At 45.9% G+C, this 15,447-nt stretch overlaps 1 protein-coding gene across 3 annotated transcripts in view; it reads right to left on the bottom strand.

The window, feature by feature from the left end:
- Positions 1-9,822: 9,822 nt before the first annotated feature.
- FER1L6 (fer-1 like family member 6) overlaps positions 9,823-15,447 on the bottom strand; it is a 217,004-nt gene continuing 211,379 nt past the window's right edge. For all 3 annotated transcript variants that reach the window (XM_073679859.1, XM_073679860.1, XM_073679861.1), the window contains one exon: positions 9,823-11,901. In XM_073679859.1, coding sequence (XP_073535960.1) covers positions 11,721-11,901 — 181 coding nt within the window. In that variant the 3' untranslated portion in view covers positions 9,823-11,720. The remainder of the gene's footprint in view (positions 11,902-15,447) is intronic.

The raw sequence follows: 15,447 nt of genomic DNA, 5'->3' as shown, positions 1-15,447 counted from the left end.
ATGTGTTTAGGTTCCTCCTCGAGATCAGACACCAGAAAGGATCGGGACAAGGCGTCCGCCTTGATGTTTTTGTCAGCCGGGCGAAAATGAAGAACAAAATCAAAGCGAGCAAAAACAAGGACCACCGGGCTTGGCGCGGGTTAAGTCTCTGGGCATGCTGGAGGTAAGCCAAGTTCTTGTGGTCAGTGTAAATTATTACCGGGTGAAGAGCCCCTTCGAGCAGGTAACGCCACTTCTCCAATGCCAGCTTGATGGCCAATAACTCTCGATCTCCTATGGAATAGTTGCGCTCCGAAGGGGAGAAGAGTTTGGAGAAGAAGCCACAAGTTACCATTCTCCCGGAAGACGATTTTTGGGTAAGTACCGCTCCGGCTCCAGAGGAGGAGGCGTCAACTTCCAGGAAGAACTGCTTGTTGCCATCTGGGCGATGCAGCACCGGGGCGGAAGAGAAGGCCTGTTTTAAGGAAAGAAAGGCCTCCTCTCCTTCGGGCGGCCACTCTTTGGGATTAGTGCCCTTACGGGTGAGCGCAGAAATTGGGGCAGTCCGGGAAGAGAAGTGCGGTATGAAGAGGCGGTAGTAGTTGGCGAAGCCCAGGAACCGCTGAATGGCCTTCAACCCCTCCGGTCGAGGCCACTTCTCGATGGCAGACAGTTTCTCAGGATCCATTCGTAGGCCGGTCTGAGAAATTATGTAGCCCAAAAACGGAAGCGAGGTCTGCTCAAAAAGGCACTTCTCATATTTAGCGAAGAGGTGGTTCTGCCTGAGCCTGAGCAGGACCTGACGAACATCCCTCCGGTGAGTCTGGAGATCCGGAGAGAAGACCAAGATGTCGTCCAGGTACACCACCACGCAGGAGTAGAGAAGGTCCCGGAAGATGTCATTGACCAACTCTTGAAAGACGGCGGGAGCGTTACAGAGACCGAAGGGCATTACCAGATATTCATAGTGGCCGTCCCGGGTGTTGAATGCCGTCTTCCATTCATCCCCCTGACGGATACGGACCAGGTTGTACGCCCCACGAAGGTCCAGTTTGGTGAAGATTCTAGCCCCCCTCAGACGATCAAATAATTCCGGAATGAGCGGAAGAGGGTACTTATTCTTCACCGTGATCTGGTTTAGGCCTCTATAGTCTATGCAGGGACGGAGAGAGCCATCCTTCTTTTTAACGAAGAAGAAGCCTGCTCCCGCCGGGGAGGTAGATTTCCGGATAAATCCCCGGGCCAGGTTCTCCTCAATATATTCGGACATAGACCGGGTCTCAGCAGCGGACAATGGGTAAATACGCCCACGGGGAGGAGTAGTACCGGGTAACAGGTCGATAGGGCAGTCGTATGGTCTATGAGGGGGTAGTGTCTCTGCCTCCTTTTTATTAAAGACATCAGCATATGACCAATAAGGAATCGGAAGTCCAAGTAGATTAGCTGGGGTAGGAGAAGGACGGACGGGATGGACGGGAACCAAACAAGTCTTATGGCAGTCCTGTCCCCAGCGAAGGACTTCTCCGGTCTGCCAGTCAAGCACGGGTGCATGTTTCTGGAGCCAAGGTAGGCCTAGCAAGAGGGCATTAGAGAGTCCAGGCAGAACATGAAAGAAGATACTCTCAGAATGCAGCATTCCCACCTGCAGAGTAATGGATTCGGTGATGAGTTGGATGGGACGTGGTAAGAGGCCCCCATCCACGGCAGCGACAGATAAGGGTACAGCCAGAGGTTTGGTGGGGATGCGGTATTTCTCTACCAGGGACTGTGAAATAAGATTCCCGGCTGCTCCAGAGTCAAGTTGGGCTAGTTCGAAATAACGGTTCTCCCCGCAGACGATTGAGACTGACAACAGCAGAGATGGAGAGGATTTATTCTTGTCTAGGATGACCTCTCTGAGCGATCCTAGACACAGGCGTTTCCCGACCTCTCCAGGCAGGTACGGATCCGGTGCTCCTTACTGCCACAGTAGAAGCAGCTCCCCTCGGCACGGCGTAAGTCTTGACGGGTTTTGACCATCTTGGTCTGGTCGACCTGCATAGGCTCAGGAGAGTGTGCCTGGGGAGAAACGGAGGGAATAACAGGTTTCTGGAAGATGGGAGCTAGACGTGGAAACCTTCTCTCACGAGAGACCTCTTTGGCGCGCTCCTGGAACCGTAGGTCAATCCGGGTGGCAAGAGTTATTAAGTCGTCGAGAGTGGTAGGAATGTCCCGACCGGCGAGTTCATCTTTAATACGGCCGGACAGACCCTCCCCGAAGACAGACACCAGAGCGTCGTTATCCCAGGCCAGCTCCGAGGCAAGGGTACGGAACCGTATGGCATATTGGCCCACGGTGAGATCTCCCTGACGGAGGCGTAGCAGAGACGATGCGGATGAGGTCTTCCGTCCGGGTTCATCGAAGACTTTCCGGAAAGCCGTGAGAAAGGCTGACAAGTCGGACACCAGAGGGTCTCCTCTCTCCCATAGAGGATTCAGCCAAGCCAGAGCCTCCCCCTTGAGGTGGGACATGATAAAGGCCACTTTGGACCGGTCGGAGATAAACTGGTGGGACAAGAGTTCGAAGTGCAGGGTGCACTGGTTTATGAAGCCCCGAGCTTGAGCGGAGTCACCTCCGTAGCGAGGAGGTGCGGAAACCGGGGTCCAGGACAGGATACCATGGTATTGGTGGGCAGCGGCGCTGCCGGGTTGCGAGTCATGACACTAGCGGTGGTTGCTGGTGGAGCAGTCAGAGTGTCCAGGCGAGAGTTGACATTCCGCAGGTGACCCAGGATGGACTCCTGTTGGGACCTCTGACGGGACAGTTCATGACATAGGTCCGAGAGCGAGGGAGCTTGGGTACCACCGGGTTCCATGGCCCGAGCAAACTGTAACGGGTCTGGGAGACGGAACCTCTGAGCAACTATACAAGGGGGCGATCCTTGTAAGGAAGCGGGTGGTGACCAGGGAAGAAGGGCAGGTAGTCACAGCAGGTGACCGGGACAGTCTCTGGGCAAACGGGCAGGAGGTCACAGCAAGTGACCGGGACAGTCTTTGGGTAAACGGGCAGGAGGTCACAGCAAGTGACCGGGGCAGTCTCTGGGAGAACGGGCAGGGGGTCACAGCAAGTGACCGGGACAGTCTCTGGGTATAGGGTTGGTATGACCTGTGACGGCTGAGCCTCCAGGTAGGCTAGCAGGCGGATGGCAGGTGTGTGCTCCCAGGTGAGCAGGCGAGAGTCTCTGGATAAGCAGGTGGTCACAGCATGTGACGGCGGAGCCTCCAGGCAGGCTAACAGGCGGATGCAGATGAGTGCTCCCAGGTGAGCAGGCGAGAGTCTCTGGATAAGCAGGTGGTCACAGCTTGTGACGGCGGAGCCTCCAGGTAGGCTAACTGGCAGGTAGCAGATGAGCGCTCCCAGGTGAGCAGGCAAGAGTCTCTGGACTGGCAGATGGTCACAGCACGTGACGGCGGAGCCTCCAGGTAGGCTAACAGACAGGTAGCAGGTGAGCGTTCCCAGGTGAGCGGGCAAGCTGGTCCATAGACAGACTGACAGGTGTCAGAAGGCAGACCGTCGGACCTCAGGCTAGCAAGCAGGAAAGCGGATGACAGGCAGGAATCAGGCAGCAAACTGGCAGGCAACTGGCAGGCAACTGGCAGGTAACTGGCAACGGGACCTGAGGGCTGAAGCAGAGTAGTGAACAGTGCAACAACATTGCTCGGGCACCTCCATTTTGGAGGAGGTGCCTTATATATGGTGAAGTCCTCCGGCCATTGGCCGGGGACTCCTTAGGACGGCGCGCGCGGCCCCTTTAAGAGGGAGGGAGGGAGCGCACGCGCGCCCTAAGCACCGTGGCTGGGAAGGAGCGCGCGCTGCCAGCAGAGCGGGAGGAGGACGCCGGGCTCGGAGCGGAGGGGTGAGGGGAACAGCGTCCCTGCCTAGCAGGGGGCAGGGACGCCGACGCTACAATAATGAATAAAATTTGGGATAAAACTAATAGGCAATCGGGAAGAAATGACGGAGAAGAGGAGACATCCTTTGCTAAGTATGTATCAGAGGTGGGCCTGATAGATTTGTGGAGAGTGAGACATGTGGAGGAGTGAGGACATACTCGTGCTACTCTTCAACACACAGCTCAATGTCTAGAATAGACCTAGCCCTTGGAAATGGGATGATTGACCAAAACGTTATGCATATTGAATATCTACCTAGAATACTCTCTGATCATTGTCCCTTGTTGGTGGAGCTGAGGTCCGGTATATGTGGGGGCTGTGGACGTAAAGAATGGAAGGTTCACCCAGTATGGTTAGAAACGGTGGATATTCAGAAAATAGCAGGAGAAGTGGAGGAATTCTTCCAGAATAACGTGGGGAGTACAGCCATAGGAACTGTGTGGGACACAATGAAGGCATATGTTAGGGGTTTACTGATCCGAGATATCTCCAGATGTAAAAATCAGCACAGAATGGAGGAAAGAGAGGCATTGGCTGCACTGAAGAAAGCAGAGGAGGAATTGGTGCTTAACCCCACCGTAGAGGCGCAACAGATCATGAAGGAAGCTCAAAAAGGGGTGGATAAAGTATTTCTAGCCAGTGGGGAAAAAAAGAGGGAATTTCAAAAAATTGCCTTTTATGAAGAAGGTGAAAAAGTTGGCCACCTGTTGTCTATTAAAGCAGCAGCGCAGAGAGAACCGGGATATACACTGTGTTCCAAATTATTATGCAAAAAGTGATTAGGAGTGTTAAGGTAAGAATTTTTTTGTTTGTCAGTTAAACTCATTGATGGTGATGTGTGTCAGGGCTCTTTATATCACTGTAAGCAATTGCAGACACCTGTGCTAATTAGTTTGGCAGATGTGTCCAATGAAAGGCAAGACTACTTAAGAAGGCTGTCCCACATTATTAAGCAGCCTACATTTTCTGCCAAAATGGGAAAGAAAAAGGATGTGTCGGCTGCTGAGAAGCAACAAATTGTGGAGTGTTTAGGTCAAGGCATGACTACAATCAACATTGCCAAGACACTTCATCGTGATCATCGCACAATCAAGAAGTATGTAGCTGATTCACAGTACACACGTGTGCGTGCTGATAAGGGAAAATTGAGGACTCTTTCCTACAGGCAATTACGTCAGGTTAAAAGAGCAGCGGCAAAAAAGCCTTGCCATAGCAGCAGACAAGTTTTTGAAGCTGCTGGTGCCTCCAACGTCCCACGAACAACAAGATGCAGGGTCCTTCAGAGGTTTGCAGCTGTGCGTAAGCCATCCTGTCGACCTCCTCTATCCACTGCACACAAGCAGAAATGGCTCCAGTGGGCCAAACAATACATGAAGACTGACTTCAAAACTGTTTTGTTCACCGATGAGTGCCGTGCAACGCTCGATGGTCCAGATGGATGGAGTGGAGGATGGCTGGTTGATGGACACCCCATGCAAACACGGCTACGGCGCTAACAAGGAGGAGGTGGAGTAATGTTTTGGGCTGGAATCATGGGGAGAGAGATTGTCGGCCCCTTTAGGATCCCTGAAGGGGTAAAGATGAACTCCATAATGTATGTTGAGTTTCTCAAACAGCACTTCCTGCCATGGTTCAAGAAGAAGAACCGTGCATTCCGCAGCAAGATCATTTTCATGCATGATAATGCACCATCTCATGCTGCACATAACACATCTGCATCTCTGGCTGATATGGGCATAAAAGGGGACAAACTTATGGTGTGGCCCCCATGCTCCCCTGACCTCAACCCCATTGAGAACCTCTGGAGCATCATCAAAAGGAGTGTCTATGATGGCGGGAGGCAGTTCACATCTAAGCAACAGCTCTGGGAGGGTATTCTGTCCTCATGAAAAACAATTGAAGCAGAAACCATCCAAAACCTGACAAATTCAATGGACGAGAGAGTTCAGAAGCTCCTTTCGAACAAGGGGTCCTATGTGCAAATGTAACATCACCTAGAATAAAGTTTTGAGTTGAAAACTTTGATTTCAGTTTGTAATAACCTGCTAATGCTTATAATTTCAAAAATGACCATTTTTTTTGTTCTTTATTAAAATGAAAAGGTTGAAAACTCTGCTGTGCATAATAATTTGGAACATGCATTTTGAGTGCAGTTTGAGTATTTTATTTTTTTAAAAATATACTGTTATTATAGGCAGTTTGTTCAAAAACCTTTCAATTGTACTCTAATAGTTATTTGACTGGAAAATTACAATGACTGCAATTCATATAGGTAATTTGGGAAAATCTGAGAAAATATTATTTGCATAATAATTTGGAACACAGTGTATATACGGTCTCCTGGATCCAACTGGCACCTTAGTCACTGAAACGCAGGATATCTTGAAGGTGTTTAGGGACTTCTATGGTGATCTATATCATTCTAAGTTAAGTAATTCGGGAGATGACATAAACCAATTCTTGAGGGGAACCCAGATATCTAAACTTAGTGAGGAGGCTAGGGATAGCTTGGAAGGCCCCCTGACGACGGAGGAAATGGAGGAAGCTCTGGCTTCAATGGCAAATAATAAAGCCCCAGGAGCAGATGGCCTACCAACAGAATTTTATAAACATCTTAGAGATATACTATTGCCAAAATTGAAGGATGTGTTTCTGGAGGTGGGAGAATTACCAGAGTCAATGCGGGAGGCTACAGTAGTGGTTTTGCCCAAGGCGGATAAGGACTGGACACAGCCAGATTCGTATAGACCCATATCGCTACTACCGGCTGATATTAAAATCTTAGCTAAAGTATTGTCTAACCGATTAAGCCGTGTAGTTTCTAGTATTATTCACTCAGATCAGTCAGGTTTTATGCCGGATAGATCAACGGCCATTAACTTGAGGCGATTATTTTTTAATATGCAATTGGCCGCTGACAATGCTGGGCATAGAGTTGTGGTCTCACTGGACACACGGAAAGCCTTTGATAGTGTGGAGTAGAGCTACCTCTGGCGAGTTCTCCAATTGATGGGATTTGGTCCGGTTTTTGTGGCCTGGGTAAAGTTATTGTATACGCGCCCTGTGGCTAGAATAAGAGTAAATGGGGAACGATCAGATAAATTTGATATGACAAGAGGAACCAGACAGGGCTGCCCCCTTTCCCCGCTGTTATTTGCCCTGGCCATAGAGCCACTGGCTTCTGTAATGAGACAGTCAGACGTGGTAAAGGGATTTCGGTATGGACTGGTTGAGGATAAGATAGCGTTGTACGCAGATGATATTTTATTATTTTTACAGGACCCTCAAGCGTCATTACATGGTGCAATAGCTATCATCAAAAGATTTGGCCTGTTATCTGGGCTGCAAATTAATTGGGATAAATCTCATATTATGGAAATAGATACCCTGGATGGCTTAGATGTTGAACAAGTGGAACGTACACAACTTAAATTAGTACGAGAGTTTAAATATCTTGGAATTACAATAACGTTACCAGTAAAGGAATACCTTCAGTTGAATGTATACCCGATAATTGGGAAATTAAAAGATAAAGCATCTACGTGGAGCAAAATGCGCCTCTCGGTGGTGGGACGCACCAATCTTCTTAAAATGGTGCTGATGCCCAAATTGCTATATGTTTTACACAACTCCCCTGTGTGGATTCCTCGGTCGGTGTTCCAGCGTATTAATTCAATATTTAGGGATCTGGTTTGGGGTGGATGACAACCCAGGATTAAGCTGGAGACTCTCCAGAGGCCGAAAGAAGAGGGGGGTCTCGCCTTACCAAACCCGTGGATATACTTTTTGGCAGCACAGTCTCAGCATATTAGAGGGTGGGCACTGAAGGCCGTGAAGGGGACTATCCAGGCGGTCTTGGAAGCTCATCTTAAAAAGAGTCCATTGGTAGTGGGCCTAGAGTCGGGACTTTTTGGGAAGAAAGGCAGGTCATACCCGACATGTGGCCTAGTCCATAAACTGTGGATGACTGTGAAGAGGATTAGAGGTCTATTGGGAATGTCTATGTATACTCCTATTTGGGATAACGAAAATTTAGGTGAATTTTATAAGATAGGAGAGCTGAGAGGATGGGTGGTAAGGGGTATATAATACATCTACCAACTGATGGATAACCAAAACATCAAAACCTTGGAGATGCTGAAAGAGGAATTTCATTTATTAGACAGACACAGCTATCAGTATACACAGGGTAAACATGCGTTTATTAAGCAAAGGAAAATGAAGAACCTGTCTGTTCAAAAGGATATTGTTATTGACTATATTTGTATGGGGGGATGTACAGCAGGCGTCATATCTGGGGTGTATGCTGATCTGCTTCACACCTTTCTATTGAACTATCCTGTTTTGGCGAGGGAGAGGTGGGAAGCAGATGTTGGTACCATTGAAGATGACAGGTGGGAATCCATTTTGGAATATATTCCTAAGTTGTCTTTAAATGAACCTGCCAGAATGTCCCAACTACTTCTTGTACATAGAGCATATAGATCACCCGATTTTTTGTTCAGGATAGGGGTACGGGAGAATTCGGATTGCCCGAGATGTGGGTCAGAAAATGCTGATATATTACATGTTATGTGGAGTTGCCCAAAGCTTGCAAACTATTGGTCTGAAGTAGCTGCCCTAATTGAAGGACGGTATCATTGTATAATTCCTAGGGATCCGGTAGTTTGCTTGCTGGGATATGTGGAGGAACTTGTGGGGAATGATGTCGCAAAATTGGCAATTGCCAGACTCTTATATGCAGCTAGGAAGGTAATAGCTAGGTATTGGGTGCGACCAGAACATAAGGCAGGTGGATTATGTGGTACGAATGGAGGAAAAAATTTATTTAAAAAGGAAAAACGCCAAACTCAGTGACAACCTATGGGCACCATGGAAGGTGTGTTAATGTTAATGCTTTTGGAGGAAAGAATCCGATGACTACATTACAGTATAAAATACATTGTAATGATTATAAGACGTTGAAACATATGTTATATAACGATAAGGGATTATTGTCGTCCGTAAAAGGGGAGGGAGGGTGGGTGAGGGGTTCTTTTTGTTAATAAGAAAATGGGAAATTATTGTACTGAAGATGTATTTTATTATTCTATCTTTAAACGAATAAAAATTTATCTGATTTAAAAAAAAATTGGAATTTTACACATCACAGAAGATTGCATCAACCAGAGAAGGTTGACATGTCCTCAACCACGGCTTCCCCATAATGCCTTTCAGTTGACACATGACATGGTATAGCGCTGCCAATCATAGGGGAATATCAGAGCCTTTTTCTTCATTCTTCATGCACTTGAAATTCTTCATGCACTAGAAAGCCGAAAGCCAGTACAATATTTTTTACAGATGTGCAAATCTGAAATCAGTGGGAGAAGGTGTGTTTATGAGTTTTTTGCATTTCTTGTGCAATCCTTTTTTGTAAAGGGGGAGTATCGTTTTTTTTTAAAATAGAAAAGTTCTCCTGTTTTACTAGTCCAATTTGACAACTGTAGATGACACACCTACACTGTAAAAAATTGAATTCTAGGACAAACAAATGGCTTCCCTGTTTTTTTCTGATAAGTCCGTGCCACATCGAAGGCAGGAGCATTGACAAGATATTTTATTAAAGAAGAGGTAGCTGTAAAATGTATGAATTTAAAGGGATTGTCTTACGACAAAGATTTATCACTTAACCCCAGGGTATGTGACAGTTAACGCTGGTGGTCTGACCACTGCGATGTCAACCAATCGCTCCCCCTGTGAATTTGCTTGTTGTTTTTGTTCCTTCCTTCTCTTCTTACTCTTACCTGTGATCCTATGTGTCCTTCATCTCACACATGTTCTGGAAGCTGAAATTTCTGGGAGAAATGCAATAATAAAATGTACCCTCCTCCCCTCAAAAAAAAAAATAAGAAAACAGAGTTTCTAAAATATATTTCTACAGCTGTTGCATTTATTACAGCTCGGAGCAGAATATACATAATGTGCCTTGATGGCTGTAATATATACCGGCTGTGAAAATATTGGCAGCCTTTTTAGTACAAGCATACTGACATTGTCATAAATTCATTGCAGTTTTCTCAATATATCAAAATACTTGTACAAGTCGAGTGTTTCAGCATTTGCTCGAATCAGCATATGTGCAATCAATAAAATGTCCATAAAGCAGCTTCTACATTGGTCAAAATTGAAGTTACGTCGATGGAGCCCAAGCACTTTGGTGACCAGGAAAGAGATAGTAAATCTAATCGTTACCTTCCTTTTATCGCAGGTCTTTACATAGAATGGTTTAGGGGTTAGTAAAGGACTGGAATGTCCCTGGCGGTCTAGGGTGACTTAATTAATACCTAATATCTCTGATGATCTAAAGAGGTGAATTCTAGTAAAGGATTATTTACAACTCAGCGAGTTATTACCCATCATTGGGAAAGGTGATAACTCATTGTCTGCTGGGGGGTCCAACCAAGAATGGGCCCAGAAACGTCTGGTTAGAATGGATCAGTTGGCACAAATGCAGCATTTCAGAGCCCCATGGCGGCAGTCCAAGGAATTGGACCCTCAGGGATCAGCAAGTTATCAACTATCCTTTGGATAGGTGAATCACTACTGTATATGGAGAAAATGATTGGGATACACCTCATAATCATTGAATCTTTTGTTCACTCCTAATGCCCCTGGCGTATAACATCCGGCCCCATTTCACTGATGTATAACGTTCGGCCCCGTTGCCACTAATGTATAATGTCCAGCCCCTCGCCCACAATGTATAACATCTGGTCCCTTGCCCCCAGTGTATAACATATGGCCCCTCATCCCTGGTGTTGAACATCAACACAAACACTGCACCCTCGCCGGGAGCTTCATAGCCGAGCAGCTGCATGCAGCCTTACGTCACCAAGCACAATGCCGAGAGTTGGATGGAGTGGTGTAAAGCCGCCACCGCTGGACTCTGGAGGAGATGTGTTCTGTGCAGTGATGGAGTGCTCTTCTCTATCTGGTGGATGATGGAGGAGTCTGGGTTTGGTGATTCCAGGAGGACGTCACCCCCGACTGCATTGTGCCCGCTGTACAGTTTGGTGGAGGAGGATAATGCTATGGGCTGTTATCAGGGTTCAGACTTGGCCCCTTAGTTCCAATGAAGAGAAATCTTAATGCTTCATCACAAGACATTGTGGACAATTGTAGCTTCCAGCTTTGTGGGAACAGTTTGGAGAAGGCCCTTTTCTGTTCCCCATGACTGTGCCCAGTGCACAAGTTCCATACAGACATGGAGGGGGATGTTTGGTGGGAAGAATATGACTGGCCCCACAGAGCCCGGACCTCAACGCCATTCAATGCCTTTGGGATGAACCAGGAAGGAGATTGTGAGTTTCTCCTCCAACATCAGTGTCTGAAAAGTGGGGACGAACTCCTTATTATTGCCTCTGGATGTACTATGGGATTTCATAAAACCTCCTTCAGGTGTATTGTATAGGTGTCCCAATACTTTTGTCCTTACAGTTTATCTCGGCGAGTTGAGAATAATCCTTTAACATTATTCATAGTGTCCTGAAATGATTTTGGATTAATATCTACTATCCCTGGAGGTCTAGGGAGTGAGCGTTTTATATGCCATAATATATAATGATATAGTTACAGTATGTAGTTTATTATTAAAAGTGTTCTGCATTGCCGCTGAGAGGGCGGTTTCTGGGTACTAGGAAGTTCCTGTAAGTTTGTCCATCAGGTCATCAATTTTAGACAGAGAGCAGTAAAGGAACTTGAATTTTCTCCTTAGCCCTGGATGCCGTCCTGCTGTAGGTCTACAAGTCTTCCCACCCAGCGGATGTTCACCCACTCAGGATCCTGTGACTGATGGCTCCGGGCAGTGTATAGACAAACAAAGCAATAAACAAGGCTAGAATGAGCAGGACCAGGGCGATGATGATATACTTCTTGTAATTTCTCCAGATCAGATGGAAGAAACACTTGAAGGGGTTGACGAACCAGGAGAAAGACGTGTCCGGACGACTGGAAGAAAGAACAAAAATGTTATCGATATTCGGATGGTAGGTGGCCCCCCCCCATACATGTGAAATAAAATGTATTTTCAACGGAATCGGACGACCACCTAATGTGTATGGGGGCCTTCCGACTCTTCTCCGGTAGTTAATGTTGGGGGAGAGAAGGATCTGGCCATTGGAATTTCAACACCTGATCCTTTTGTACCGAGAGTAGATAAGGGAAGTATCACAGCGGCTTTGTCGTATAGATCTCAGTAAAGCTTGGCTGAACGTCTTATGTATGGGAAGTCGGGGGGAGACCGCTATCGAACGACCAATCAATAGTTCATCTGACAGCTATCTAATCTGAGGGTCTTCTTTAGTTGGCTGTGGTGGTCTACAAGCCACTAAAATAGATTTTCAATTGGAATAATTAAAAATAATGCTCTTGTATATACAGTATAAATATATTTATTGTATTTTCCCAGTTTTCCTTTTTCCCTGAAGAACGTCCACTTATTGCGCTCAGCCCTTCTAGTGCGCTGATTCCAAATATCTGGCCTTTACAATAGCGGAAATCACTTTGTGAACAAGAGGATCTGAGATTTAGGGCTGAGCTACTGAGCATGTGTGACCACGGGACTGGACACATTAGGTGGACATTCTAAGAGGTAATCAAAACAACAGCAGGGGGCGCCATAATCAGGATGTAACAGCAAACTCAAGACACAAGAAAATGTTTTAAAATCATAGAAATGAAAAATCTCAATAAATAGGAAAATGTATGTTTTGTGTGAACAGAAAAATGTCTTTGAGTTTATTTTTTTTTTCTATAAGCCTCACCACCATCGTACATGGGCTTGTATTACAAGTGGGGTCCATTCAAGTGATCAGATCTGGGACACGGTCCACTGACAAGACACTATTTCTTGAAAACAATAGCGGAACTAATAGTTTTTAGTTTATTTTTTTAACATCTCTTTAAGTCCATTCAATAGTTTATACTGATAAGATAACTTACTGTAAGAAGGTTTAAACTTAGAAGTTTTATATGTGTTACAGCAAATGTTTTTTAATTGTCTGGAAAAAAACATAATTAATTTGCTAAACATTTCTACCAAAAGGGGGTGCTATAAAGTATTTCACTACATCTGCCTGAATCAAGATGCATAGTGTTTTTTGTTGCTCACAGCTGTTTTTGTTAACAGCACACCATGTGGTCAGGAGTGGTAATGCAATTAAATCCTATAATTGCGTTAACGTGAGAATTACATTACAGCATTTTTTATGGAAAAGAAGCAAATAACATTTAATAACTTTAACTAAAATATAATTACATATTAATGGATTCCAGCGAGGAGTAGCAACCCTATGAATTATTAGTGCCTCTAAATGAAATTGTGGTTGTAGTTGTCGGTGTTATGTGATTAAACGGCAGCTACAAAATAAAGTCTAGTTAATTATATTCATCCCCTCTGGAAATAAATGAATAAACAGAATAACCGCAGTTTTCTTTCCCAACTTACTGATATCAATAGAAATCTCCCAGGGGAGATGTCCTCTAATGAGCCTGTTGTATAAAAAGTTTACTTTCTTCTCTTGACTGGTCTTCATTTTTTACATTATTGTTATGGTTTTTTATAAATTCATACAGGATCAAAGTTTCAAAATTGTTCTGTTTTTCTAGCTTATTTTGCCTTCTGCTCCTTCCATTGAATAAATAAAAAGTCTACAAAGAAGTTCTGCTCATTAATTCCTAAGAGGCATGAGGCCTGTCATTTAGAATCAGGGCCAACTCCAGCTTTACAGGGGTACTTGTGAGACCCAGTGGGGTCCTCTTCACTTTTGATTTTTCCTTATTGCCTTCCATGAGTTTTAACTTTTTTTTACATCTTTTGGTCTATTAGGCTATGTGCCCACGATGCAGAAATAAAGCAGAAAATTTCTGCAGCATTTCTGCATCTCCCTGGCAGAAAAAAACGCATGCAGATTGTGCATGCGTTTTTCCTGCAGAATACATGCGGATCCACATGCGGGTACACATGCGTTTCCGCATGCAGATTGAGGCTGGGTGCCCACGTAGCGTTTTTCAAGCATTTATGCTGCGGAATTTCCGCAGCGTAAAGGCTTGTTAAACGCTAGGTAATCCGCACCCCATGGTCCCCAAGGGGATTCCGCATGTTCTATGCACATGCTGCGGATTTTTCCGTAGCGTTTATGCTGCGTACAAAAATCCGCAGCATGTCATTTAATTTTGCGGAAGCGCAGCGGAACTCCCGCCATTGACTTGCATTGAGACGCACAGAAACCGCGACTGTACATTTGTACAAGCGGCTTCTATGCGTCTCTATGTGCGGATGGTACCCAGTTCTGGAGGAGAGGAGACTCTCATCCAGACCTGGGTACCATTGTACCTGTAAAAAAAGAATAAAATAACAAATAAAGTTTATATTCACCTGTCCGGCGGCTTCTCTCTGAATGCCAGCAGCGCTGAAGGACCTGCGGTGACGTCACAGTCATGTGACCGCAGGCCCTTCACCGCTGTGTCTCGCGATATGCCGGCAGCCAGGAACCAGACGGGAACAAGCGCTGCAGCACATACCGGGACATCGGGGGTGAGTATAGCTTTATTTGTTTTAATTTTTACGGTTCACACTGTATAAATCCATGCTGTTTGCATGGATTTATACAGTGTGACCTAGTTGTCAAGCACTTTCCAAGTGATGCTATCGCCTGGAAAGTGCTTGTCAATCTGCATGCGGAAACGCATGTGAACCCGCATGTGGATCCGCATGTATTCTGCAGGAAAAACGCATGCACAATCTGCATGCGTTTTTTTCTGCCAGGGAGATGCAGAAATGCTGCAGAAATTTTCTGCTTTATTTCTGCATCGTGGGCACATAGCCTGACAAGCACTTTCCAGGCGATAGCATCACTTGGAAAGTGCTTGACAACTAGGTCACACTGTATAAATCCATGCAAACAGCATGGATTTATACAGTGTGAACCGTAAAAATTAAAACAAATAAAGCTATACTCACCCCCGAGGCCCCGGCGTGGCTGCAGCGCTCGTTCCTGTCTGGTTCCCGGCTGCCGGCATATCGCGAGACAGAGCGGTGAAGGGCCTGCGGTCACATGACTGTGACGTCACCGAAGGTCCTTCAGCGCTGCTGGCATTCAGAGAGAAGACGCCGGACAGGTGAGTATAAACTTTAATTGTTATTTTATTCTTTTTTTACAGGTACAATGGTACCCAGGTACCATCCGCACATAGAGACGCATAGAAGCCGCTTGTAAAAATGTACAGTCGCGGTTTCTATGCGTTTCAATGCAAGTCAATGGCGGGAGTTCCGCTGCGCTTCCGCAAAATTAAATGACATGCTGCGGATTTTTGTACGCAGCATAAACGCAGAACATGCGGAATCCCCTTGGGGACCATGGGGTGCGGATTACCTAGCGTTTAACAAGCGTTTACGCTGCGGAAATTCCACAGCATAAACGCTTGAAAAACGCTACGTGGGCACCCAGCCTAAGAGTTGTATTAAGATTTTATTGCTACCATTTTGGGATTTAT

This window comes from Phyllobates terribilis, unplaced genomic scaffold, assembly GCF_046119375.1.
Source record: "Phyllobates terribilis strain yellow unplaced genomic scaffold, ASM4611937v1 Scaffold_4__5_contigs__length_816908805, whole genome shotgun sequence".
Taxonomy (NCBI): Eukaryota; Metazoa; Chordata; class Amphibia; order Anura; family Dendrobatidae; genus Phyllobates; species Phyllobates terribilis.
The sequence above is the reverse complement of the archived record's forward strand: the minus strand, read 5'-3'. Positions and strand labels throughout refer to the sequence as shown.